The sequence below is a fragment of the Peromyscus californicus genome, unplaced genomic scaffold, assembly GCF_007827085.1.
Source record: "Peromyscus californicus insignis strain IS unplaced genomic scaffold, ASM782708v3 Scaffold_24__1_contigs__length_46423439, whole genome shotgun sequence".
Taxonomy (NCBI): domain Eukaryota; kingdom Metazoa; phylum Chordata; class Mammalia; order Rodentia; family Cricetidae; genus Peromyscus; species Peromyscus californicus.
In genome coordinates this window covers 14,494,351-14,522,269 of record NW_026294535.1, presented here as the reverse complement: position 1 = coordinate 14,522,269, position 27,919 = coordinate 14,494,351, and the positions used below count along the sequence as shown (strand labels likewise).

The following is a 27,919-nucleotide window of genomic DNA, read 5'->3' as shown; positions in this document are numbered from 1 at the left end:
AGAGACACTGCCAGCCGCCACAATGAGAAACAGCATGTGAAGATGCCAGTAAGCCACGAGCCATGTGGCAAGGTATAGATTAATGGAAATGGATTAATTTAAGCTATAAGAACAGTTAGCAAGAAGCCTGCCACAGCCATACAGTTTGTAACCAATATAAGTCTCTGTGTTTACTTGGTCAGGTCTGAGCGGTTGTGGGACTGCCAGGTGACAAAGATTTGTCCTGACTGTGGGCCAGGCAGGAAAACTCTAGCAACAAGCTATAGCTGTCAATATTCTGTTCCGCCCCTTGAAATCACACTTCTTGGCTCCGCCCTGTGTGCTGACATAAAAGCCTCATTCTAAGGAAATCTCCTCCCCTTCCTCCCTCTCTCTCTCCTGCTTTTCCTCCCACGAGGTGCACACACCTTGATCTCGATCTCTCTCTCTCTCTCTCTCTCTCTCTCTCTCTCTCTCTCTCTCTCTTTCCCCCTCCCCATTTTTTTTCTCTCTGTCTCTCTTTCCTGTCTTTCTCTTCATCTCTCTATTACAGTACACTCTCCACGTGGATGCAGCCTCTGGGCTGTGAATTAGTGGCCGTCACCACCTCCGCCATGCCTGCATGACATGCATCTGCCTAGCATGTTTCCCTGCACACCCAGGATACCCTCGCTGCCCACCCACTCCCCACACAATAATTCATAACAACAGCTTCCAACCATAACTGAAAATCTTCATCTAATAACAAAGAGTTCAAACAGAAATAAAGCAAACATCTAGTAGTATGTGGGCATAGGATACAAATATTTTATCGATAACTAACAAGAGCTTTCCCACTGGAAGGTGATTCTGAGTCATGTTTTCCTATTCTCCCACAACCCCTAACTGCAGATGACACTGCTTTAGAGAGGGTCAAGCAGAGAAAAGCAAACTCTTCAGTGGGAAATTACTCTTGAGTCACTCGCAGAGTCTAATTACTAGAACCGACACAGAATTGCCTGGATCTAGGACTGCCTCGGTGAATCTTCCCACCTTGAAGGCAATGAGACTGCCTGAGATGGTAGCTAGAACAGTGTTATCGTGCACAAGAGATGAGCTAAGCAAATTCACAACCCATATCATCTAAAACAACAATAAACCAGCAAAAGTCAAGCTAATGGAAGACTAAACTCACAGAAAAAGGTAAGTATGCTAAAAGTAAATTTTCAATTTTGAAAAAAAAAATCTTTGAAAAACACAGTCAGATATTGCTGTGGTCTGAATGGATAAGCTAAAATTTTGTATGCTGAAACTTATGATGGGGTTAAAAGTTAGGACCTTTGGCTGGGCTGTGGTGGTGCACGCCTTTAATCCCAGCACTTGGGAGGCAGAGTCAGACGATCTCTGAGTTCAAGGCCAGCCTGGTCTACAGAGTGAGTTCGATCTCTGAGTTCAAGGCCAGCCTGGTCTACAGAGTGAGTTCCAGGAGAGTCAAAGCTACACTGAGAAACCCTGTCTCAAAAAATCTAAAAAGTTAGGACCTTTGGGTGATAACTAAGCCATGATGGTGGTCTTCAGGAATGAATTAGTAACCTGAGCTGTAACAAAATATCTGAGGTTGAGTGTTCTAAGAAGACTAGAAACTTTGTCTCAGCCACTGCTCCTTCAGAGCACCCAGGATTAACTCCCAGCACCCACATGGCAGTTCACCACTGTCTGTAACTCTAGTTTCACGTGACTGGACACCACCTTCTGACACCCTCAGGCACCAGACACACACTTAGTGTGCACAGATACATGCAAGCAAAATACACACATAAAATAAAAATAAATCTCTCAAAAAGAAATTGAATGACATAAGGATCTCTTAGAAAATATAACTTTCAGCAATAATGTTCTACTTCTATTTCTCCTTCATTCCACCATAAAACTAACTAGAAGTCTGGGTGTGGTGGCGCACGCCTATCGCATCCCAACACTCTGGAGACAGAGACACCACAGACCTCTGTGGATTCAAGTCCACCCTGGTGTGCATATCCAGGCCAGCCAGGGCTACATGGTGAGACACTTTCTCAAACAATGAAAAGGGGGAGGGGAGGGTCAAGAAAGAGGGGGAGATGGTCTACAGTGAGTTCCAGGACAGCTAGGGCTGTTACACAGAGAAACCTTGTCTCAGGAGGGGAAAAAAAAAAAAAGAGGGAAAGAAACCAAGAAAGACAAAATGAAAGAAATCAAAAAAGAAAAAAACTAATTTAAAATTCAAAAAGCCTGAAAAGCCATCTCCTATACACAGACCTTGGGAAGTAGACATTTGTGGTGGTTTGAATGAAAATGGCCCCCACAGGCTCATAGGAAGTGGTATTATTTGAAAGGATTAGGAGGTGTGGCCTTGTTGGCAGAAGTGTTTCAGTGGGATAGACTTGGAGCTTTCTAATGCTCGATCCAGGCCTAGTGTCTCTTTCCCTTCCTGCTGCCTCCAGATCCGGGTGTGGATCTTTCTGCTACTTCTCCAGCACCACGTCTGCCTGCACGCCACCACGTTTCCTGCCATGATGATAATGACGATAATGATGATAATGAACTAAAGCACTGAACCTCCAAGTCAGCTGAGCATTAGCTTAGGCTTGTCCCACCAGCTTTTTTAACTTAATTTAACCTGTTTCTATTCATCTACATTTTTCCTCAGAGCTTTTTACCTTTCTTTCATTCTGTATGTCCTACTTTCCTGCTTCCTCCATGGCTGATGGCCTCCTGCCCCACCCCTAGCATCTCCCTGCCCAGAAGTCCCTCCTATCCCTCCTCCCTCACCATGGCTGTTCAGCTTTTTATTAGATCAATCAGGTGCCTTAGGCAGACAAGGTAAAACAGCAACACATCTTTACATAATTAAACAAATATTCCACAACATAAACAAATGCAGCATACATTCCACAGTTAAATAAATACTCTGCAACACAGATTTTTCTAGACCAGGATTCAAGGCAGCCCTACCAGAAACAGCTAAATGTCAGAAGCAATCCACGGCCCAATAAAGAGTGGAGAACAAAATAGAGTCTACACTTGTTACTCAGTGGGTTGTTACTCAGGCTTTCTGTGGAAGGCAGGCCTGAAACACTCCAGCACGAAGCTACCAGGCACCACGCTGCATGCGATGAGTCCGACACAGAGACTGAGACTGCGTGTCTACACTTACATGAGGCAGCCCAACGCTGGTCACTGTGAGAGGCAGAAACCGGAACAGTGGAGCAGTGGTGGCCAGCGCTGGACTAGGCAGGAGGACTGGGAAGCAACTGTTTAATCTGTACCGAGTTTCACGAGAAGACGGAACAACTCTACCACTGAATAACTGCGATGATCATACAACAATGCGAATTTAACTAACGTTGCTGAGTCTTGTACATAAAATGACAAAAACATTTTATACTATGCTGGCTTTTATTTTTTATTTTTCATTCAGTCATAATTTCTTTGACATATATAACCATCATTCCCTTTGCAGTTTTAGATCTTAAATGAAGGGCTGGAAGAGATGGTTCCGTGGTTAGAAGTACTTGCTGCTCTTCTAGAGGACCTGAGTTCAGTTCTCAGCACACACATCAGACAATTAACTCGGACAGTTCATAACTGTCTGTAACCAGCTTCAGGAAATCCAATACCTCCTCCTGGCCTCTTCAGTCACTCACAGACACATGGGCCAGGGGAGAGAAACATAAATAAAAAAAAATATATATTAAAAAAAAAACTTTTGTAAACACCCAGGCACATTTTTAAATTTTTAAGACTGACTGAATCTGTGTTTTCTTGGGTTGTTAGTTTAATTAACCTCAAATAAATGTAATTTCTCTGTTCTCCAGTAGACTGATTTTATTAGTCAGCACAACCCAAAAAAGCTTATGAGCACCCTAAGTGTTAACTATGATCTTTGAACATCATTTAAAGGAACAAGGAACCAACACTTTAAAAAAAAACTGACTATAAGTGTGACCAGGAAATTTACAAGCTAACCTGAGACACCTGTCAAAAGAAAAGGGATACTTAAAAATAAAATAAAATAAATAAATAAAATGATACCAAGATATCAAATTAACCATGGCATAAGAAAAACCGCTTTACATCCCACCACTGGACTGGTACAAAAGACGCAAGTCTGAACACTGACGACACCAAATGTGGATGCAGATAAGTACAAAGCGGACTAGGAGTCCACTGCTGGGGAAATGCAGAACAATGCAGCCAGCTTAGACGACTGGATTCCAGCGGGACTCACAGCATGTACACATGATCCAGCAACTGGACCCTTGGTATTCATCGAGATGATCTGAAAACTGCTCGCCACATCAGAACACAGGTGTCTATTATTCAAAATGAATAATCCCAAACTTAGGATCAACTACAATGTCTTTCATATTCATTATTTTAAAATGAGATATTAAGACATGGGAGAACATGGAGGAAGCAAATGGGTATTACTAAGTTGGTGGTGGCACATGCCTTTAATCCCAGGACTGGGAAGCAGAGGCAGGAGGGTCTATGTGAGTTCAAGGCCAGCCTGGTCTACACAGTATGAAAAGACTCCATACTCTATGATTCTGACTACATGATACTTTGGAAAAGGCGAAACTATGAAGCCAGTTGAAGATTAGTGTTTGCTAGGAATTAAGAAGAAAGAAAGAGGCACTCTGGCCAGGGAAGCAGATCAACACCCGCTCAATCATCTTCAGAGAAGCTCTGTCCTGCAGCAGAGACCCGGTATAACGCATAGAGTGAGAGACCTTGGATACTCAGCCCTAAACAGATGTCTCCATCAAATCCCTCCCCTCAGGACTCAGGGACCCCCATGGCAGAGGAGACAGAAGGAGACAGAGGGGATGGAGCACATCAAGAAAACAAGGTTCTCTAAATCAACAGGACCTGTGCACATAAGAATTCACAGTGACTGAGGCAGCCTGCACCAGATGGGGTCCTAGGGCTGCAAAGAAAAGTAGACACATGCCCCCATCTTAAGGGTGGGGTCCACACCCAGCAGTAGACACCAACAGAAAAAGAACTCAATGGCATCTTTGGAGGTCCTTTGTCTCATATGTCATGTCAGGGCTTTTCCTTTCCATTTTTATTTATTTTTTAATTTTATCTCTATATTTTTTTCTCCTCTCTTTTTTTCCTACAGCTCTTTGCATATATATTATGGCTTCCAGTTTCATGTTTTATGGGACTCTTGAGTGTGCGAATGAGTGGGTCTCTGCATCCATAGCTGCGTCTTGTGCCTTTTCTCGGGCACTTTTCCTTCTGTTGTCCTATTCCATTGTGTTAGTTTTTGTTTTATCTTATTATTTTGTTTTACTATTATCCCTTAGAAGCCTGTTTGTCTTCTTTTGTTTTGTTTTTCTTTTGTTTTGTTTTTCAAGACAGAGTTTCTTTCTGTAGACCAGGCTGGCCTCGAACTCACAGAAATCCACCTGCCTCTGTCTCCCGAGTGCTGGGATTAAAGGTGTGCGCCACCAATTGTTTTCTAGTGAGAAACAGAAAGGGGACAGATCCAGATGGGAGAGAGGTGGGGAGGAACTGGAATGAGGGAAACCGAAGTCAGAATACATTATGAGAAGGAAAAACATCTATTTTCAATAAAAAGGAAAAAGAGTAAGTCCAGCACACAGAAGTAGTTTTCGGGAAGCAAAACTCTATGTGACGACAGTATAACAGATACATACCGTCACGAATTTGTGTACACAATGTACAGTACCAAGAATGAGCCCGAATGTAGACTACAGACTGTAGGAGTACAGTAACGGAGAAATGACAGTTCATCAGGTGTAACGAAGGGACGACCCCTGGTGAGGACGCTGATAATAAAGGAGGCATCCCATATGCAGGAGGGGTACAGATGGGAAATCACTGTAACTTTTGCCCAGGTTTACTATGAATCTAAAAGTACTCTTTTAAAAAGTATTCTATCCTAAAAATTCATGAGTTCTCTTAGTAGAAAAACAGGTGATCAGCACTAAAAGGCTAATATACCCTTCTTATCAAAAATTTAATAGTTAAAAGAAAATCAGTCATTTGTTCTGTCTTCCTGGATACAGTGAAATTCATAATAAATAGGCAGCTCTGGCATTTGATAAAAATTGTTTCATTTTTTTTGTTTTGAAGCAAGTCAACGTATTATGACACTCCTGGTTTAGCGTCCTAAGTGCTAAAAATGTCTTCGCTAAAAGTTTTCAGTTGATATGTATAGAAGGAATGTGTTCTGGTTGGAGCTTCACCTCAGCCCCTGGCACCCTGGCACCCCTATACCCAAAGAGTCTGGAATGTTTGGGTGGGAGCTTCACCTCAACTCCCCTCCCCATCTTTTTCCCCAAACCCGCCCCTTCAAAGCCCACCAAACACAGCTCCTCCCCCAGAGAGGCTCAAGACCACTCCCACAGGGTATTTAAGCTGCATCCCAGAAAACAGACACGTGGTTTTCCGGTCTCTCATCCCTGTCTCCTCTCTGGGGGCCGGAGAATCACTTGGGAATGCTTTACCCATTAAACCGGGGCTTTTTCTAATTCGGTCTGCTTTGGTCTGATTTGGATTGCTTATGAGGGTGCCAAAACCTTTCAGAATGAAAACTTAGAAAACTCACCACTATGCAAACTATGGTGAAATTAGTCTTTCTGACTCAAATGACATCAGAAACCTCTGATTCTCTCCCTCAGATAGGAAATACTTCCAGGGGCTGGAGAGATGGCTCGGTGGTTAAGAGCACTGGCTGCTCTTCAAGAGGGCTCACACAGCAGCTCACAACTATCCCCAATCTTTTAACCTTCATGAATACCACATATACATATGCTGTACAAACACACATGCAGGCAAAATACTTACGCATATAAAAATAATTAAAAAAGAAACACTTCCATTCTTTAAATTCCACTGTGTACTTTATTTATACTTCTCGGCAGACATACTTAACTACAAAGCCAAGAGTGGTGTTGGAGTTTGGATCTCATTAGTGTTTTAACGCCCTTGTAACTCTCGTGTGCAATGCTCTCTCCTATCAATTCAAGGCTGTCCATGAGACATGCGAAGACTTCAACTGTACATTCATAGGCTGTGTGTGTGTGTGTGTGTGTGTGTGTGTGTGTGTGTGTATGTATGTATGTGTGTGCCCCATACAGAGCTTTCTGATAACTAGCAGGCTTAAGTTCTGAGGGCAAAGGAGCTAAGGAGAGCAAAGTGCTGATAAATGTTAGTACAGTAGCAGCAGCCACAAAAAGCATACAGACACATAGGCACACACACACACACACACACACACACACACACACACACACACACACACACTAAATCTTCCAGCTGAAGGAAGCAGTGCTGATAAATGTTAGTACAGCAGCCACAAAAAGTACACAGACACATGCGCACATGTTCTCTCTCTCTCTCTCTCTCTCTCTCTCTCTCTCTCTCTCTCTCTCTCTCTCTCTCTCTCTCATCCTCCAGCTGAAGGAAGCAGGGAAGCAATAGCTGCCTGCAAAAGTCACTGTAGCAACCAAGAACAATCTGAAACTTTCTAACAAGTTACAAGTGTCTCTGCCTCTGCAGAGACAAAAATCACAGGACCGCATTGTAAATTTCCAGTAACTCTGGGCCAACTCAGGGTCTTTCCCTCCCCATCAGGTCTGACAATTCTTCCCGGCTTAGTCCCACTTTTTCCCATTTGTATACCCACATGCAACCAAACAAGGCCTGGCTGGCGCCTGGTAATGCCATAAATTTGGACCTTCCAGAGCTACAGAGCCAGAACTGCTGCAGGGGCCAGCAGAGGAACGAAGGGAGGGAGGGAAACCAAGCTCTCCGCTGCAGCCAGGTCCTCTCTTCAGAAGCATCAGAGTCTAGTTCCCACCAGGCCTGTCAGCGGAGAAGGAAGACTGCCTTACAGACTGGCCAGGCGGACTTGTTGGAGGGTCCCTGAGCCTAAGCTGCTGCCCTGGTTAGGGGGCTTCCTCCAGGGCCTCAAGTGTCTGTGCTCACCGGGCTGCAGAAGGGAATTCACCCTTGCAGCTCCTTCCAGGCTCCAACCTGCTTTCATATATTAATAAAGGCTTCAAGGAGCCAGCGAGAGGGCGTGGAGAGCAAAGGCACTTGACACTAAACCTACCAACCTGAGTCCAATACGGAAGAAGAGAAGCATCGCCTACAAGCTGTCCTCTGACCTGCACATGCACACCATGGCACGCACGCATGTGCATGCCCACATGTATGTACATACACATGCACGCATACACACACACAAATGTAAAAAGGAGATGAATGACCTACTCCAGAAACTGTTTCTACAAGTTAACTTAAGTTAATAAAAAACTGGAAGGCTAAACGACAAGCAGCCATCTCATCTGGGGCATAGTTAAGTAAAATCGAGCTGTATTTCTTGTTTATGAGATGCTAGAAATCAATTCTCCAGTGAGAGTATAACCAAATACAAACAAAACACACTTCCAGTCCTTCCTGCTATTCAGTTACATAACAGCAAACTCACATTTGAACAAGCATGTTGTGTTCGAAGTTGTTTACAACCAGGAATGAATTAAGTGCTCTTCAAAAATCGATACCAGTGGTTCTCAACCTGTGTGTGGGTCATGACCCCCTTTGGGGGGTCCAACAACCCTTTCACAGGGGTTTCCTGAGACCATCAGAACACACAGATATTTGCATTATGACTCATAACAGTAACAAAATTAGAGTTATGGAGTAGCAACAAAAATAATTCTATGATTGGAGGTCACCACAACATGAGGCACTGTGTTAGGAAGGTTGAGAGCCAATGATCTATACAATATAATATAATATCATTACTAAATTAAACAGTACAGCTATTGAAAGTACTGACACCAAAGGCCTTCACACAAGTGAGGGAATGAAAATCTCATACAAAACGACATGATCGTGTCTGTATAACATTAATGGATGCTAGCACTAACAGTTAGGAAAGATACAAAAGACATTAGCAAGTGCTTAGCAATTAACTCCTTTCCTAGATCTCAGCATTTAAGGTCGAATGTTTATAAGCTTACATCCTTTGATTCCTCTCTAAATCTCCCCCTTAAAAACTAACACTCTTCAAGCTAATCATTATATTTATAACACCCTTAAATTGTTTAATAACTTTCATACAAAGCTCCTTCCTCTCTCTCTTCTTAGAGCTAAATACATCCTGATCAACATCGCATCCTGAAGCAGGGCTTATTCAGCTTCTGTTATAATATGACCTGATACAGAAAACTTAACAGTACCAGAACTCCACAGACGCATTTATAGCCCATTATGAAGCATGTATAGTAAGCATCTTCACAAATACACTTCATTTTACCCTAACTCATTTCTATCCACTTTCATTTAAACATAATCTCTATTGTTTTAATTGTGGGCAACTGTACCTATCCTAAGAGTCACCTACAACTTTATAATCAAGCTAACAGAGCCACCAATACTTTTAAATTATTAATGTTAAGCTGGATGCAATCCCTGTTCAATTTGCCTCTCAAAGTGGTCTCTAGGAGCCTATGGACCTGTGGTGGCTGGAAAGAAAATGACCTCCAAAGGGAGCAGCACTGTTAAGAGTGTGGCCTTGTTGGAGGAGTGTGTCACTGTGGGGACGGCTCTGAGGTCTCTTGCTCAAGCTTCTCTCAGTGTGACACACAGACCACTTCCTGTGGCCTTCGAGTGACCATGAAGCAGCTCCTTCTCCAGCACCACACCTGCATACCACCATGCTGCCACCACCCCAACTAAATGTCTCCTTTATTAGAGTTGCTGTGGTCCTGCATGGCCTCTCCACAGCAGCAAACCCTAAGATAGTCCCTTACTGGGTTTCCGCTGTGAGCTAGCTCTAATGGCTGAGCCATCTCTCCAGCCACTCCTCCTCAAAATCTCCCTGTGAGCTCCTGAGTCCTTCCTTCCCACCTAACCTATAAAGAAATGACACTGTATCGTCCAGGAGAAAGGGATCAGCCACTGCTGGAGTTTGAGTGTGAACGTCCCAAAGGGCATGTGTGTTTGGACACTTTATCTCCAGCTGGTGGGATCTTCATGAGGTAAACCCTGGCTAGAGTACTTCACTGGGGGTGGGTTTTAATGTCTTACAGCCTGCAAACTTCTTCAAATCCCGGTCTCCCCGTCTCCCTATCTCCCCCTCCCCCTCCCCCTCCCCCTCCACAAATACAAGCCAGAATAAACCTTTCCAATTTAACTTTAAATTGCCTTTCTTGGGGTATTCTATCACAATAATAGAAAAGAAACTGATGTAAAAATAACACAAATATATGTAACTGTCTAATTGAAACTGATTCCATTTTCATCAAGGCAAGTGGTCGCTCCAGAAACAAACAGAAGTCTACCTAAACCTAGGAACAGACTCAAAAACAGAAGCTGAACTCACATGGATCTGCACTGAACTTTAGCTAGCCACCTAGAACTCTGTAAACCTATTTAGCGTCTACAAGTCCTCACTTTCCGTCAGTAAAGCAAATGGAAGAGGCTGGAGGGACCACTGAACGGTTAGGATTAGTTGCTGATACTGCAGAGGACACAGGTTCAGTTCCCCCATGACCGTGTCAGATGGTCACAGCTACCTCTAACTCCAGTTCCAGGATACCTCACACCTTCTTGTGGCCTGCAAAGACACCTACATGTGCATGGTGCCCATACAGACATTCAGGCATACATAAAATTAATTTAAAAAGTAGTAACTATAAAATGTTAGCAATCCCAGCACTTGGGAGCTAGAAGCAGGAAGATCAGAAGTTCAAGGCCAACCTTAACTACATAATGAGCTCTAGTCGAGCCCGTGCTAATGAGACCTTGTCACACACACCACACACACACACACACACACACACACACACACACACACAAACCAAAACCAAGTAAGTGCATATAAGATATAACATGTTTAAGATAGCGCCTGGTTGGTTTGCTGTGACAGATTAAATTACATACTAGACACTTAATATGATGGCCACCTCTCCCTCCCAAAATATTTCGTCAAATTATGAAAGTTAGAAAAGCACTCAGAAATAATCTGGTCTGGAGAAGGCTGAAGCAGGAGGATCACTGTGAGCTTGAGGCCAGCCTAGGGTACATGCTAAGTTTCAATAGTAAAATAAGGTCTCAAACTTGGGGGAGTGGGGGATAGAAATTGTCTGCTGGAGTAACTAGTCGCCTGGAAAGAAGGCCTCCTGCTGCTAATGATAAGGCTGCCACTGAAACTCAGGCTTCTGAGCCCCATAATTTTCCACTTCTCATCATTCATCTAACAACACAGCAACTGGAGCACTGAATTTCTGTGATCTCAGCTTCTTCACTAATAAGCTTCATTAATAAACTAAGGACGGGGCAAGATCCTAAGACCTTCAGCTCCAAAAGCCTCATTTCATGACTCGTTTGAGCCCTTAGTAATTTAAAGTTGTGTTCATAGACATTACATCTAAATACATGCCCAGTCTCTATGCATGCCTAGTTATCTTATAGTCATTTTCAAATCTTTAGAACAAGTTAGTGTTACTAAGAGTTACAGGAAAGCAATTACCTCGCCAGCACAGTCCAGCAAAGAGAGCAGATGAATATGTATAAACTGACACAAAACAGCCAGAGTAAGGATCCAGAGTCTGGTTCTGAGAGGCCAAATTTTTTAAAAGACTTAAATTTATTAAGGCAAGTGGTACACACTACCCGCACTCATAAGACTGAGGGAAGAGGATCCTAAGTTCCAGGTCAGCCTGGATTCCATAGTAAGACCATGTCTAAATAAATGCTTTAAAAAAAAAAATCACCAAAGGAAACAGAGAAAGATCCTAAGAGTAAAAATTTCAGAATATGACATGCTTGTGTCTGTTTCAAGGCCCAGCTAGTGGAACTGAAAAACTCGTATGCAATACTTTACAACCTAACCAATTCTAATCTCCTGGCTAGAGACACCTGTATAAAAGACACATGGACTATCAGTTTCAACATGGGAGTGAGGTGCTCAGTGATGAACACCTTCTTCAAATACATGAGGCCTGGGCAATTCCCAGGATCTCCATTTAAAAAAAGGATGAAACTCAAAAAATACAACACAAAACTCATCAGCATCTACCCAAATTGTAGGTGACTGTCATAATTCCAGTTCCCAAGGAAACAGACTTGGAGTGAACTCTACATGCAGGAAGTTCACCGGGGCATGATCCTGAGGGCAACACCTGTGTGTACAGACGCAGAAGTTTGACTGGGTGAAGGGAGAGGCTGCACAGTACTGAACAGTGATGGGACAGAGCTGCCATGGTGGCTGGAGCGTAATCCAGTCCCGGCTAAGCAAAGGGATGTTTCTCTGTGTCCTCCTCATCAGCCAATAACAAATGTAGGCTGCTTCCAGAAAGACGATATGATCTTGGGGGTGGGACAGCAGCTTTTGGTTTGCAATGACAGACCCCAGGGGGAAGAAAAGACAGTTATGAGTCATTAGCAGCCATAACTCTGGGCAACTGGGGGTGTGCCTTGGTCTAAACGAACAGGTAGGTGTCACACTATCATGGGATGCCATAGAGAGCTATCCTGGGCATGGGGAGTCCCATATCTTCTGGAGCTTACTACAGGGCAGGTGCTGTAACAGTCAGCTTACATTACTTATCAAATTTTCTCAGTGAAGCCTTGCTTTCTGAAGACAGTGCCTTTTCTCAGTAAAGGAGACAGAAAAGAAAACATTTCAAGAGTTGTATATATAACATACCAAAATTTCTATGTTGTGGGTTTGCAAATGATCGGTGAAAATCCTTGTTCTTCCTGGTTTTCAAGTAAAACCTTTAACCTGAAAACTACTTTGGAGATCTGCCAGGCAGTACCTTCACTGGACAGATAAGAAAAAGGATGAAAATTTTTCGAATATCATATTGGTAGCAGAGATAAAACCAGAACTCGGTGATTTCTCTGCTTTCTCTAAGATCTTAACTCAAAGCTTAACGAAATCAAAGTAACTCTGAAGCAAGATTGTTATTACAAAGCATAGCATATCAACTTCCTCTATGTCATTTGCATTTTCAAAAATTATTTACATAAGAAACTGAGTTCTACACTAAATAAACGTCAGGGGTAGTTGACTGGAGGGAGGATTAACAGCTAATATACCAAGTTTATAACAAACACAATTCCAAACACTTGTAGAGCACTGAATTCTCACAATGCTGAGTAAAGACAAAGGGTGGTTCTCACTTAGCCAAGGGGGAAAAAATGTAAGGTCGGAGAAGCTACCTCAATTACCAGAGATGATTCAGTTGATAGAGATGCTTGCTACCAAGCTTGCTGACCTGAGTTCAATCCCCGAAACCCACAGTGGAAGCAAAGTTTCCATCGACTCCCCCAAGAAAATAAAGATCACACACGGAATAATAAGCAGGCCTAGAGTCCACTTGGTTTCAATATCTGCAGCTGAAATATTAAATGTCCTCTATATCACACCCCTAGGCTACTTCTAAAGTTTTTTTAACTTTTCAAATTTCATTGATCCCTGTCATTTATTGTTATAATAAAAAGTGTAGTTTTACTATTTAAAATAATTTTAGCAGCCAGTGTGAGGGCTCACAACTGTAACCCCAGCACTCAGAATCTGAGTCAGGAAGACTGCTGGGAGTTTGAGGCTACCTTGGACAACATGGTGAGTTCCAAGCCACCTTAGGCTACAAAGTGGGATTTAGGGGTTTTTTTTAATTAATTAATAATATGACCTACTACTTAATTGTATTTTGGCATAAAATGGTATAAAGCTGTGAATCCTTAAAAATATTTTAAAATATTATTTGCCTATGAAAGCTCAAAGTACTACTGAAAAACATAGACCTGGAAAACATACACATTTGCATACTTATATAAAACTTAACCATGGTCTGACTTTTGCTGAGCTGCATCTACTGGGATGGCTCATGTAAAATGAATACATGCGTGCTGGAGAGCTCCATTTCCCATCTTCACTTTACACAGTCCAGGAGCCCCTACACAGTGAACGGTCCCACCCACAATTAAGATAGGTCTTCCCACATCAATGAACTGAATCAAGATGATTCTCAAAGGCTAACCGTAATCCAAACAATTCCTCAAAGCTGTGCTGGAAGGCTTGCCTCCTAGGTGTCCAGTCGACAGTACTAACCATCATACTTAACCATCTTTTAGAACAGCAAGACGGGACAGAAGGATGGCTCGGTGGGTGAAGTCCCCTGCCACCAAGCCTGCCGACCTGAGTCTGACCCCCAGCCCCACACGGTAGAGGGAGAGCAGAGACTCAACTCGAAGTTGTCCTCTGATCTCCATATGCGGTCCACAGCAGGGCATCCGCACACGCTCGCTCGCGCTCTCTCTCTCTCTCTCTCTTTATCTCTCTCTCTCTCTCTCTCTCTATCTCTCACTCTCTAAATAAATAAATAAAATTTTAAAAACAGAACAAAACGGCTGAAGAAACAGCTCAGAAGAACACTAGTTGCTCAATCATGAAGACCAGAGTTCAGATCCAGCACCCATGCTGAGCAGCTCACAAACAGCTGTAACTCCAGCTCCAAGAGATCCATCATTCTCTTCTGGATCAGCCATATACATTCACACAGACAAATACATACACATATGCACATGCACACGTGCACGCACACCCAAATAAATAAAACTTTTCCAAAGTTCTTTTAAGTAAAAGTCACTTTATTGACTTCTCTTCCTCATTCATACACATCTAACACTTGCCTCCACTTGTCTCCAAAATGCAAGACATGGATTTCCAGCTGTCCACAGATCATCTTTTCACAAGTATGTCTAGACCCATAATTTACACTCATCTTCCTCTCAAATCTTTCTCCCTAGTTTTTAACTTTAACCTGTGCCTATTCAACCATCATCTCAGCTATTCAAACTACTTTTTTAAGTCACGAGGTCCTACCAGGCCTGGAGAGATGATAGGTCAGAGGATCAAAGCTTATACTGCTCTTCCAGAGGACCTGAGTTCCAGCCTTCATGTAGGCTGCTCACAACAGCTGCTCCAGGGGGCAATCCAATGCTCCCTCTGGTTTGGGTGTGGGTACTATACTCACAAGCAACAAACCTACACAGACATATACATATAACTAAAGTAATAATGTAAAATATAATATTAAAAGCACTATCAATTCTACTACTTAACTTTCTTAAAAAGTCAATCTTTCTCTATCCTGAATTCACTAGACTTAACAATCAGAAGTCCATAGTTCTTATTCAATGGAGAGACTAGAATCTTTTGGCAAGTGCTTACCATGAACAAAAGTCTGGAATTTGATCCTAGAATTACAAAATCACAAAGTGGGAAGGAAGAGGGAAGGGAGAGGGAGGGAGGAGGAGGGAGGGGAGGGAGGAGGAGGAAAGCAGTAAAAGGAAAGACGGAAGGGAAAGACTTTTCTAAGAACCCAAAGGATTCCCATTTTAGGAAGTATAACTTTCTAGCTGGCCCTGCCCTTAATGAAATCATCCTCTCTACACAACCAACAAATGATCCCATTACATTACTGAACCCTAAGCACCACACTCTGCTGAACTCCACAGGAACTAAGAAAGAAAAATCTCCAGACTAGGGCACTCCAGAATCTGGAGGGAGAGATGAAAGAAAGAAATCACAAAAGTAGTGCAGTCACACTGGGTGTGAGCTGTAAGCCAGCACTGAGGTAGACAAGGCAGAAAGACTCCAGAAGAAAGGCAGGCTTGGCTGTACCACCATAAGAAGGACGACATGAAGGACGTGGGGGAGAAGGAAGGGAAATAGAAGTGTAGCTGCTACAGACACATAAGAATCAAGATCACACAATATTTGTCGAAGTGTCAGTGTGGTGAGCACTTCAGGAACATTATGTCATGAAATACTACATAAAACTAAGTAGATAGTATGTTCAAGTTTACAGTACATCAGTTAGCTATCAGATAGTCTGAACTTTTACACCAAGCTTTCCCTCATGAGAAGCAACCCAAAATTTAAATTATTACTATTATAGTTAAGTACTATGAGATGCTTTGGGAGAATAAGACACAAAGCAAATAACTACTGCATTACCTGACTGAAAAGAAAATGGATATCTGAGAAAACATGTAAGTTGTGAGAAACATGATTAGCAAGAGATGGTCAGGTCTGTATGTGTACAGAGGGAAGCAGAAAGAAGGTCCTAAGCGATACGAAGGGTCCGGAGCACTAAGGTTCTGTGCACAAGATTAAAAGCAGACATCTCCTACGACATGCTACGGATCTGGATATGAAGTGTCTTGCAAAAAGACTCATGTGTTGACCGTGCTGTCCCAGGTGGTGGCAGTATTTAGAGGTGATCAGATCAAGTCACTCACTAACTTCCTCAGTGGACTGACTGACAGCTGAGTGGTCTACCAGGAGGTGTAGCCCACTTTCTCTTGGCATTCTGACCTGAGCACCGTGAAGAAGCAGCTGCTCCACAAGCCATCTCTGCCACGCACAATGATGTGGGTCGCCTGACAAGAACTAAGCCCGAAACGGCGGCTGAAATAAGTCTTCCCTCCTGCATATGGACTTCCTTAGCAATCTGCCACCCTGACAGAAGACTAACATAGGTGCTGAAGAGTCACGTAATTTTAAATAAGAGAATGATTTGCTTGCAATAAATACTGTCTAGGAAAAACAACTTGGAAAGTTTTCCTTGGTGCAAATTTGATCCTTTAAATAACTTCCTGTGGTTCCTTACTGCCTAGTCTAGATCAAAAACCCTTCATCCATGTTCCCAGGCTAAACTGTTACAACAACTTCCATCTACATGCAAAAACACAGTCTTCTATTCTGTGCTAGGCTATGTGAGGCTCTTGAAAATGCCCAATTCTATCTCCAAATGCTCTTTTCTCCATTCCTAAGTCTCTCAGCCTCAGGGATGCCCTCACAACCTCCACTCCTTTCCCTGCCCACCCCAAACCCTGCACAGAATCACTTTGTCTTCCGGCCTTCAAACCTTTCCTGAGTATTCTCACTTAGCACACATTGCTTTGTTACTACTAAACTGTCTCCTCCATTAAAAATCAACTTCCTCATCTCAGGTGTTTATCAGTAGCCTTAGCACCGTTATCGGAGCAAAGAGTGAATGTTTGACAGGATGTTACAGAAATGCAATGGTCTGAGGGCTCACCTAAAACACAACAAAAAAGATAATGTGTGTGTTTTGTTATACTTGAGGGTGGTACAAAACAACAACAACACTTGTTTTTAAAGGGGTTTGGGGTCGCAGAGAGATGCCTCAGAGGTTAGAGTAAGGGTGCCTGCTACCAAGCCTCATAACCTGAGTTCCATCCAGGAACCCACATGTGGAAAGAGAATCTACTCCCAAAAGGTATCCTCTGACCTCCACATGTGTTACGGTGCTTGCCTGAGTACACATGTACGTATGTACACACACACACACACACACACACACACACACACACAAATATTTTAATAAAAAGGTAAGGTTGGAATCTGTCCTGAGATTCTGGGAGTCTAAGAACGAAAGGTCAGCACCCCTGCTGCCCTACGTATACCAGAACAGCAGAAGATGCCTACCTGCCCGCAGCAAAGGCCCCGTGGGAACACTCCAGTCAGGGAAGCTCTAGGCTCACTCTAGGAAAACCAATTCCATTCTCCTGGGTTTGGGTTCTGTTTCTGATACAGCTCTTACTAGGTAACACAGGGCTGTCCTCTAACTTAGTACCCAGGCTGACCTAAAACTCAGACCTCCTGCATGGGCCTGCAAGCATTGCCTAACCCAGCCTCTTGAGAAAGCCACTATCCTATTCATGATGGCAGTACTCCTGTGACCTAATCACCTTCCCAAAGCCCCACCTCCTAACACCAACACAGTAGGAATCAAATTTCAAAATGAGTTTGGGTAGGGACAAAGCACATCCAAACCACAGGACAGAACACTTTTTTAAGTGTTCCCTAGGACATTTGAAAGTATAATTATAACAACAAGCAGCTATTTTACTAGCAATAGCTAATGTTTACAAAGAGCTCCAGAAAAATCAAGTGAACCTGCTCCAAACCATGCAGTTAAGTAGTAGGGTGGAGATATCAACCCAGGTAGGCTGACATCAAAGTTCATATTATCCCTCCCCACCACCCCACAAATACCTTTTTTATTACTTGAGATACTGTCTATGTTGTCTAGACTGGACCTGAAGTCCTGGTTCAGACTTCCCATTCTTAGCACTGAATCATACTGCACCTTTAACTCAAACAGACCGCTGGGATTAGAAGAGAAAACCTCTCTTGTTAAAGCCCTGGTTCTTCTATCTTAATATCTTCTGTATTCTAAACATACAGAGGAGGAGGAGGAGGAAGAGGAGGAGAAAGAACATGTAAGGAGGGATTAAGAGCCTGAGCTACAGACCAAGACCCTCTCAAAGCAAAAAAACAGCCACATGGTGCACATACACATACCAAAACCTACACAAAAGGAAAACTCTGTAGTTAAAAGTTCACCTCAATAAATTAGTAATAACTTCATCAAACTTAAGCCCCAGCTGCTCTGAGAAACTCCTTCTGACATATTACTTTAAATATGGTACCCCCAAATGTGTACTCCTGGGGCTTCCCATGAGTTCCCTCCTTGCCTTCTCCAAATGTAATCCCGTAGCTGGTGAATCTTTGAGCAAGCCATCCTCCCCTGCACAACAGATCCCATAGGGTTTGCATCTGTCTTAGTCATCACTATGTCTGGCACACATAGCAGCCTACAACAGATGTCTAGAAAACAGCTGCATTTGAATGAAGGCCTCCCCAGTTCACCTCCTTTCTACTCACACAGTCATCGTCCTAAAGGGACGATAAATACTTGTCCCTAAAATGCTAGAATCCCTCCTGTCCTCCTCTGCTTCTGTTCTCCTATAGCTTTAGTGTGTACACAACACTGGCAAATTCGTGATCCTAAGAGAATCCTCTCACTGCTTACTCAACAAATATTAATTTCCTACTATATCCCAATATATTTTCCCATTTCCTAGGATATTGACTTCCTCTTCTTACAGAATAAACCTGAAGGTTTCAGTTAGAATTGTATGCTGGAAGAAACAAGCAAAGAAACTCAAGATCTTGAACTCAAAGAAGAAATAAAGACAGAAAGAAACGAGCATCCTCAGTTTCAGCACTCAGAATAGGCACAGGAAAAACTTGGGATACTTTTCTGTGCCAACAAAGTCAAAGTCCTCAAAAACGTGTTATGGCTGCACAGGAAAAGGAAAGCCCAAATGTTCAAATCTAGAGCAGGATAAGCATGAAAACAGTACACTCACATATGGATTGCTACAGTATTAATGAGCAGTTCACATCAGGAAGAAGGAGGAGGAAGGATGGGGACGGAGGAAGGGAAGGGGGGCAGAAAGGAGAGGGGACAAAATCGGAAGAAGCGGAGAGGAATAAAGGTTACTTTTGCCAGTTGGTGGTGGCGCACGCCTTTAATCCCAGCACTCGGCAGGCAGAGGCAGGAGGATCTCTGTGAGTTCCAGGTCAGCCTGGGCTACCAAGTGAGTTCCAGGAAAGGCGCAAAGCTACACAGAGAAACCTTGTCTCGAAAAACAAAAAAAAAAAAAAAAAATAGCATCACCTATGAACGTCAAAGAGACATCATGAACCTCCAAACGTGGCAACCTGAGGACACAGCATTCCTTAGCATAACAGTATCTTTGCCAAGAATGCAGATTTTTACTCTAAGCACGGGCAAACACTGAACACAACATGAAAACATTCCAGTTAAAAAGAGGGGAAAGGGCCGGGCGGTGGTGGCGCACGCCTTCATTCCCAGCACTCGGGAGGCAGAGCCAGGTGGATCTCTGTGAGTTCGAGGCCAGCCTGGACTACCAAGTGAGTTCCAGGAAAGGCGCAAAGCTACACAGAGAAACCCTGTCTCGAAAAACCAAAAAAAAAAAAAAAAAAAAAAAAAAGAGGAGAAAGGAAAAGACAACCATGCAGGAAGGTACTATGGCTTGAATGTGCTCCCAGAGGTCACAGAGAAACTCCACCCCTCCCAATGCAGCAATACCTGAAGGCCAGGCCAACAGGTCAGAGGAACTGATGTCGCTACTGCAAGAGAATGGGCTGTCACAAATGCATGTCCCCCTCTCACTCCTTCTCTGTCACTCTCTTTCTTTTCCACGTCTGCACGGGACAGGACAGCACTCAAGCCCTCCCTCCTGGACTCCAGTCTACAGACCTTCAAGGATTTCTGTCAGTACATTTCTCTTTATAAACTATTTTGTTACAGCAACACAAAACAACTAAGATGGGAAATTGTTCTTAAAACGTGTTATCAATACAAATAAACACTGTGGAGACATCCCAGATTAAAAGAGCTCAAAGTAGAGCCAGCAAAGATGGCTCAGCAGATAAAGACACTTGCCACCAACCCTGATGCCCTGAGTTCAAACCCTGGGACCCACATGGGTAGAAGGGGTGAACCACCTCCCACAAGCTGTCCTCTGGCCTCCACATAAGGCACACCAAATAAACAAGTGTAAAAATTAAATAAAAGAGATCAAAGTAACGTGACAAATATTTTTAAGTCATTATATTATTAAAACATAAAATCTAACTCTAGTTTCAGTAACAAATGTAGGAGAATCAATATTAGGAAATATTTCTTTTCTTTGTTGAAGTTTTCAGAGTCAATGAGCCAAGAATGATCCTCCACTGACTCAGAAAAAAAAATAATAAGAGAAAAAATAGAGAGGAAAGAAGAAGGAAGAGAAATATGCAAGTGTTGAAGCAAACCAAGTAAAATATCAGCAACAGAAGCTACAGCTTGTCTTAGTCACTGTCCAGTGCTGTGAAGAGACACCACAGCCAGGGCAACTTATCTTTTAAAAAACCATTTAAATGGGGAACCGGCTTACGATTTCAGAGAGCCAGACCATGGCCATCGTGGTGGCACAGCAGCAGGTGGGTGGGCATGTCACTGGAGCAACAGCTGAGATTACAACCCGTCAGCAAGTTGGAGGCAGAGAGGAGAGATTGGGCCTGGTGTTGTCTTTTGAAGCCTAAAAGTCCACCTCAGTGACACACCTCCTCCAAAGGCCACGCCTCCTAGTCCTTCCCAAACACTCCCCGAACTGGGAACCAAACATTCAAACTATTAGCTGTGGGGCCCTTCTCATTCAAGCCACTACACTAAGGAATATAAGAGTGGTCTTTGGATTACTATTCTCCCAACTTTCTCTAGGTTCAAAATTAGCTCCAAATAAGAAGTTAGTGTAGTATGCAGACATTCAACTACCTGTTCTGTTCAAAATAGTGCCCCTAGCTACATGAGACCCCTGAATGGCTGAAATACGGTTAGCTCAAGTTAAGACATGCCATTAGAGTTAAGTACACACAACATTCCAAAGACTTGAGAACGAAAAATGCAAAATCGTAATAATTTTATATGGCTCACACATGGAAATATTTTAAATATACTAGCCTAAAAGAATGCTTTCAGCTTATATGACTACTACCAATCTTGGCTTACGAATGACTCACATTTTCCCTGGACAGAGCTGAACCAGACAGTCAACCCTCAGTGTGGGGTTTCACATTACTTTACAACTCTGTCTCGGTGCCTTTTGCTTTAAACACACCTCTATCACTAAGACACTTGGTTTCAAGCAACTTACAAAGACTATGCCCATTCACTGCCGTCTTGAGATCTAGCACAAAGCAAGTGCTGTAAGGACTGCTACTTATTGTTATTGTGTGAAAAGGGAGAAATGTCAACAAGAGGAGAAGGAATCTTCAGTTTCTAAATCTTTGCTTACATCGTAACTCCTTTCCCACCATAAAACAACATCCCCTCCTCTCAAGCATTCTTCAAGACCCCTTCTAATGACAGTCTTTTCCAAGGTGACCTTTCCTCTGTACTACTTTAGAGCCTTTAGTGATGCTATCATTTACTTTAGCATTTCACAGACAGTCCCTGAAAGAGAAACTGGGTCTCACATTTCTCCTGCATCTTACACAGTGCTAACCACACCAAATGAGCAGTAAGGAGAGGACACAAATTTCCAGGAGAAGGGGACAAACTGTGAAATTATAACATTTGGCTGCAGGAACTGGAGAGATGGCTCGGTAGTCAAGAGCATTTGCTGATCTTGCAGAGGGTCAGAGTTCTGTTGCTATACCTACATTGCAGTTTATAACTGGCTATTAACTCTAGTTCCAGGGGATCCACCGCCTTCACTTGGCTTCGCTGGCACCAAGTATGAAGTCATGCACAGACATACATGCAGGCATGTAATAGACGTTTCTCTCTCACCCACCTGTTCCCAAATACCTGGCAGCTGCTTCCCAAATAATTGACTCGGAGGCTTAATATTACTTATAAATGCTCAGTCGATAGCTCAGGCTTATTGCTAGCTAACTCTTACACTTAAACTAACCAATATTTCTATTTATGCTTGGCCATGTGGCTGGCTCATGACTTGCTACCTCATTTTTCACACATCCTGCTTGTTTGGAGGCTGGCTGGCATCTCCTGACTCCACCCTCCTCCTTCCCATCATCCTTAGTCTGGTCACCACAACTATACTTCCTGCCTGGCTATAGGCCAATCAGCATTTTATTAAACCAATTTGAGTGACAAATCTTTACAGTACAAGAGGATTATTCCACAGCACAGGTAGAACACGTACAAATAAAATAAGTATTTTTTTTTAATTTGGGTCTAGTCTCTAGTAGCCTTTGGAATCTACTAACTTCACTGATATAGATAAATAATAGCATCTCATTCACTTTCTACGTTCTGATTTATAAAACCAAAGAAATAAACCAAATGACCAGCAAAGCAGCCCTTCCAATTCTGAATTAAATCCATTCTTTCCTTAGAAATTTTTTATATTTATCAGCAAAAGAAAATCTAATAATCTATTACTAAATCATACTATGTTCTTTCATAAAGAAATGGCACAGAGTTTGCAAACTGCCTAATGTAGTAAACACTGACCTTCTTTCTAGCTACTGAGAGCCTTAAGTTCAAGTCTTTCTCAAAGTATCCGTGATGGTTTGAATAAGAATATGCCCCCACAGACTCATAGGTTTGAATACTTGGTCCCTGGCTGATGGAACTGTCTGGGAAGGATTAGGAGGTGTGACCTTTTTGGAGGAGGTGTGTCACTGGGCACAGGCTTTGAGGTTTCAGAAGACTCAAGCTATTTCCAGTGTCTCCTCTCTGCCTCCAAATTGTACATCAAGACTGAGTTCTTAGCTGTTTCTGCCACCATGCCTTAGCTCCACCATCATCAACTCTAACTTCTGAAACCATAAGACCCAAATCAAATACCTTCTTTTGTAAGTTCCTTGTTCATGGTGTTCTATCACGTCAATAGAAATGTAACTAGGCTAATATCATTAATCAAAATATTCAATACATTCATATTGGAGTGCCTTTTTACCATTATTGTTTTCCCAGCCCTCTCTTTTAGGAAGCTAATAAAAGATAAGAGGGAAAAGTAGAGAGAGGGGGAATAAAATTTCTGCAAAGTACCCAAAGCCTTACTGGTAATGTTCAAAGACTGAGTTGTGACTGATTTTACATGCAATGTCCTTTTCTTCTTCTTTAAAATGTTATCTAAATCTAATCAGAAGAAAATTATAATAGTCAAAATGAAAGATCATCTAAAAACAGATGTTAGAAAAGTAAAATATAACCCAAAGCATGGAAACTGTTTCAAACAAACCTCTAAATCAGGAAGCGTAATTTTAGTTTTATATCTTAACACCAGTGCTGAGACAAAAGGTTGACAGGGTAAGGGAAATACAAGGATTGACATTTACATCATTTAAAGTTTCGTGTTATACCTGTTAGCAAAAACCACCTGTAGAGTTAATAAAAACACACATTCTAGGATCTAAATTAGTAATATAAATCACAAGCTTCAAGATTCATCAAAATACCCTAATTAAATGGTAAGCATTAAAACAGACGCATCTACAAGACAAACCTAAACTCCTTCAAAGAGATACAGGTCCTCTCATATATAACCTGGTCTCTCTGCCCGCCAGAGTAGCCTCGTTTTCCGGCCATTCTGAAAACCATCTCACTTCTTAGACTGTTCTTCTCCCCCTAGGGTCACTTGCTCCTTTTATGCTTCCAGACTTTTATAAAGGCTATTCCCTCAGCCTGACATGTCCTTCCCTCTCAAGCTATAAATACGCCCTCCTTCCTGAAGCTTATCATCGTTACTGCCTAGCACCCTCCTCCAAAGTGGCTCCCAGAGCACTCCTCCTTCTTCTGGTTCATACACTCTAATTACTTTTTGATGAGCACCTCCCCAACCAGGTTCTGAGTTCTAAAGGGAGGCAGGCCACAGCTTATTACTCCATTTCCTAGCACCCAGCATAATGCCTGAATTCTACTGAAGCTCCACATACAAACTGGAGAAGACAAAGTAAGCCATGAGAAATAGTTCAAAGTTTTCTCTTGAAGAATATATACATCTAGCAGAGTGGATCTCAACCAGGAGCAATTTAGCCCCTAGAGGACATTTGCTAAAGTCTGGAGCTATATCTGGTTGCCCCAAAGCAGGTACAATACTGGAAGGAATGGCTATCATTTACACAATAGAAGCCACCAACAATTTACACAATTTGTTAGCCACCAACAAATGCACCCCCCTACAACAAAGAGTGATTGACTTACAAGAATCTCTCCTTCCAAGGTTGGGAAGCCCAGTTGTCAAATACGACGATACAGTAACATCTCAGCAATAACCACAGTGAATACTATTTTTTTTTTAGTTTTGACAGAAACTTCTTGAACAGACAGACACACAACAACACTAAAAATGACCTTCACCCAATCCCAGTACTCCACAGCATCAAGAGTGCCGCAAAACATCCCGCGTTGTTTTTTTTTTAAAGCCAGACTGTAGCTACCAGAAACAACTCCCAAATCAGAAAACATTGTCTAGAAACTTTAAAACAACCCCAGGAAGACTCCTTTTCTCTTGTGCAACTATGTCAAAAATACAATCCGAGGCACGAGGGAATCAGCGCCTCCAGGACTGATAGACGACGTCCCTTAAGTAAACCAAGGAATCAATCATGCACAGAAGCCTTTACTGTGGAACACAGCAACTGATGGGAAGTAAGAGGGCATGCCCTTGCTTGCTGCCAAATCACTGCTTTGTAAAAATTTAAAAAAAAAAAAACTGACAAAACAGCTGCAGAAAAAAAAAAAAAAAGAAAATCAAATGTCAACGCAGAGGGTCAGAGACGGGAGTTAACATTTCTGCTTTGATACAGGACCAAGCGTCAGACGACTTGAGCCTTTCACAGAAGCTGTCTAAGCAGGAATCCTTCCCTTCCTGTATACCGGGTGACTCAACGCTCCTTGGCACATTCCTTGACTAAATACTACAAATTCACTAAGTTCTTGTCCTTTGAACTTCTTCTCCTACCTTCTGGGTAGCATCTCTTCACATTTACCAGTCTCAGAAGGGAGCCGATGGAAGAAGCTCTCCAAAACAACAACTTGAGTAGGCAACTCTTATTAGTAAGAGATTTTAATTATGTTATTCTAGGAACTGGTACCTAAACAAAACACCTACAGCTTTCCAATGCTCTTCACCTTTTATTTTAACCCTCAAGATTTCCAGATTTTAAATTGAGATCGCCCTGGGAGAAACTAAACTGGAGTGCGCATTTGCCGTTCGATCCATTTATTCTTGGAAAACTGAAATAAGGGTTTTTGTGGTTTTTTTCTTTTTTTTTTTTTTTTTTCTGGGGCTTGGAGAGGAAAATGCACTTGTAATTCTTTCAAAGTTTCCAACAGTGAGTAATATCTTCCTTCTCCGCTGACTTTGCCAGTTCAGCGGCTTCAGTCCCAGGAGTCGGGCCGCGCTAGGCCGGGTCCCCCATGACCCTCCTCCCGGGGCGGTGTAGAGGTGTAAGGAGGCAAAAGCGGCTTGAGGCAGGTGAGTGTCAGTGAGTGTCGTGGGGAGGTGGAGGCACGCCAGGGCAGGGAAGGGCCCCGCAGCCGCGCACCCCCAGGCGGGGAGCGGGGAGTGGGGAGGAGGGACGCGCGGGCACCACACCCTCCAAAGCCCGCGGTTGACAGCCGGGCGCGGGGAGCCGGCCCCGGGGCCTCCGGGCTGCAGCCTGCGCCCCGCCCCACCCGCGGCCCGGGCTCCGGCAGGACAAGCAGGCCTCGGAGCCCTCCACTCCCAGGCCTAGTGGAGCCCGGGAGCCCCACGGCTCGCCTCGGCTGCCCCGGGGTCGGTGGCTGGCACGCTCGCGCTCACGTGCTGCCGGAAGGACGCGCTCACACTCACCCTCTGCAAGATCCTCCTGAACATGGTGTGGCCAGCCGCCGCCGCTGCCGCCGCCGCCGCCGCCGCCGCCGCCGCCGCCGCGGGGACTCTCGGCGCCCCTAGGCGGGGTAACTCACGACCGGAGGGCCGGCGGGCAGCCGAGCCGGGACGAGGGCGGGGGCGAGGCGGCGGGGGACGCGGCTGCGGCGGCCCGGACTTTCTCCACGGGCGGGCGAGACGGTGCGAGCACGAGCCAGCGGAGGAGGAGCGCTCGCCCGCCTGCCGGGCCGCCCCCGGTAACTGACAGCTGGGCGGGCCCCGCCCCTGGCCGAGGGGGGCGGAGTCACCGCCGCCCCGCCCCCTCGGCCTGTCCATCCGCGGGGAGGGCGGGGCCGGGGGGGGAGGGCCGGCCCCGAAGCTCCGACCAATCGGAAGCGGGACTAGCGTGACAGACAGGTTGACAGGAAGCGGGTCCCTGGGCTTCTTCCGGCGAGCGCGTGGACGCCGGGTCGCTGGACCGCGCTCGGGGCGTTTAAGAGGGCTGCATCCAAGCGGAGAGGCTGGGTGGCGACCCCGGGGTCCCGCCGGGAGGTGTCTCTTCCCGGGGGGTGGAGAAACCGGCCCCCGAGCAGCCTTCGGGCGAGCGCCGGCCTGGGATGGAACTTTGCTGGCGCTCTAGACGCTGTGCTGACCCGGAGCCGGATCCTGATCCTGATCCTGATCCTGGCTGGAAAGGCTGATTTCGACCAGGCCAACGTGGGCCGGAGAAACCGAGGCCTGCTTAGCTGCGATAGGCTTCCCTCTGCTTTTCCAGTCCCAGGTTACCCGCTTCCTTCCTGCCTCGGATTGCAGCCAGGCCCACCGTAAAGCATGGGAGGCGGTCGGGTTTGGAATGAGCTAGAGAGTCTGGGTTTGTCCTTTGGGGAGAGGGCAAAGGTGTCTTCATCTTACTTCACCTGGAGCCATCTTGGGTTTAAACTGAACCTGACCCTCCCCACCCCGCCCCGTTTTCTACTCCCTCCCGTGGGAAAAGCACCCAACCCTGTTGTAGAAACTTGTGGTCCAAATGCCCGCAGTTAACTGCGTGTTCTTGGCTTCTGTTAAACTGCTTGCTTGCATCCCCCCTGCAAATGCCAACTGGGATGCTGGGTTTTTTTGTGTGTGTGTTGTCTCTAAAACCTCCCTGTAATATACGTTCAAGGTTGCTCTGTTTTAAATCCAGTGCTCAGGAGGCCCCTTGACAGGCTCTCAATTCCTAGACTGCACAAGGGAACCTTGGGATCCTGACGGTGCCTGGTGACCTGGGAGCTGAGATAGGCCCAGGTTTCGGGGATCTGGGGCAGGTTCCCAGTGCCCAGATTGTGCAAAAAGAGGCATTTGAACACCTCTGGCTGTAGCTCAGAATTCTGAGGACTTGTGGAAAAGCCGAATACAGTGTCAAATTCTGAGTCAGTGGGACCACCAGGACACTACTGGCCCCTCTGTTTGGTCAGGATTCTGGGTGGCTACTTGGTCTTTTATGTGTTGTGTAGATTGTTTGTTGAGTTGTTTATCGTTCTTGAGAAAAGTGAAACGATGGGTCAAAATTCTTCTACCCAAACAACCCCCCTGAACCTGATGAAGTCTCATTTTTTTAAGGATTTCCAGAGACAATCCCAGGAGTCTGGAGAACCGGCCTATACAGGAAAAA

The 27,919-nt window shown here is 44.2% G+C and overlaps 1 protein-coding gene across 1 annotated transcript in view; it reads right to left on the bottom strand.

Annotated features, from left to right (window-relative positions):
- Nucleotides 1-26,891, bottom strand: part of Eea1 (early endosome antigen 1) — a 117,099-nt gene extending 90,208 nt beyond the window's left edge. Inside the window, exon 1 of the mRNA XM_052753183.1 lies at nucleotides 26,251-26,891. Within this exon, the coding sequence (XP_052609143.1) occupies nucleotides 26,251-26,604 (354 nt within the window). The 5' untranslated portion in view covers nucleotides 26,605-26,891. The remainder of the gene's footprint in view (nucleotides 1-26,250) is intronic.
- Between the last annotated feature and the right edge of the window lie 1,028 nt (nucleotides 26,892-27,919).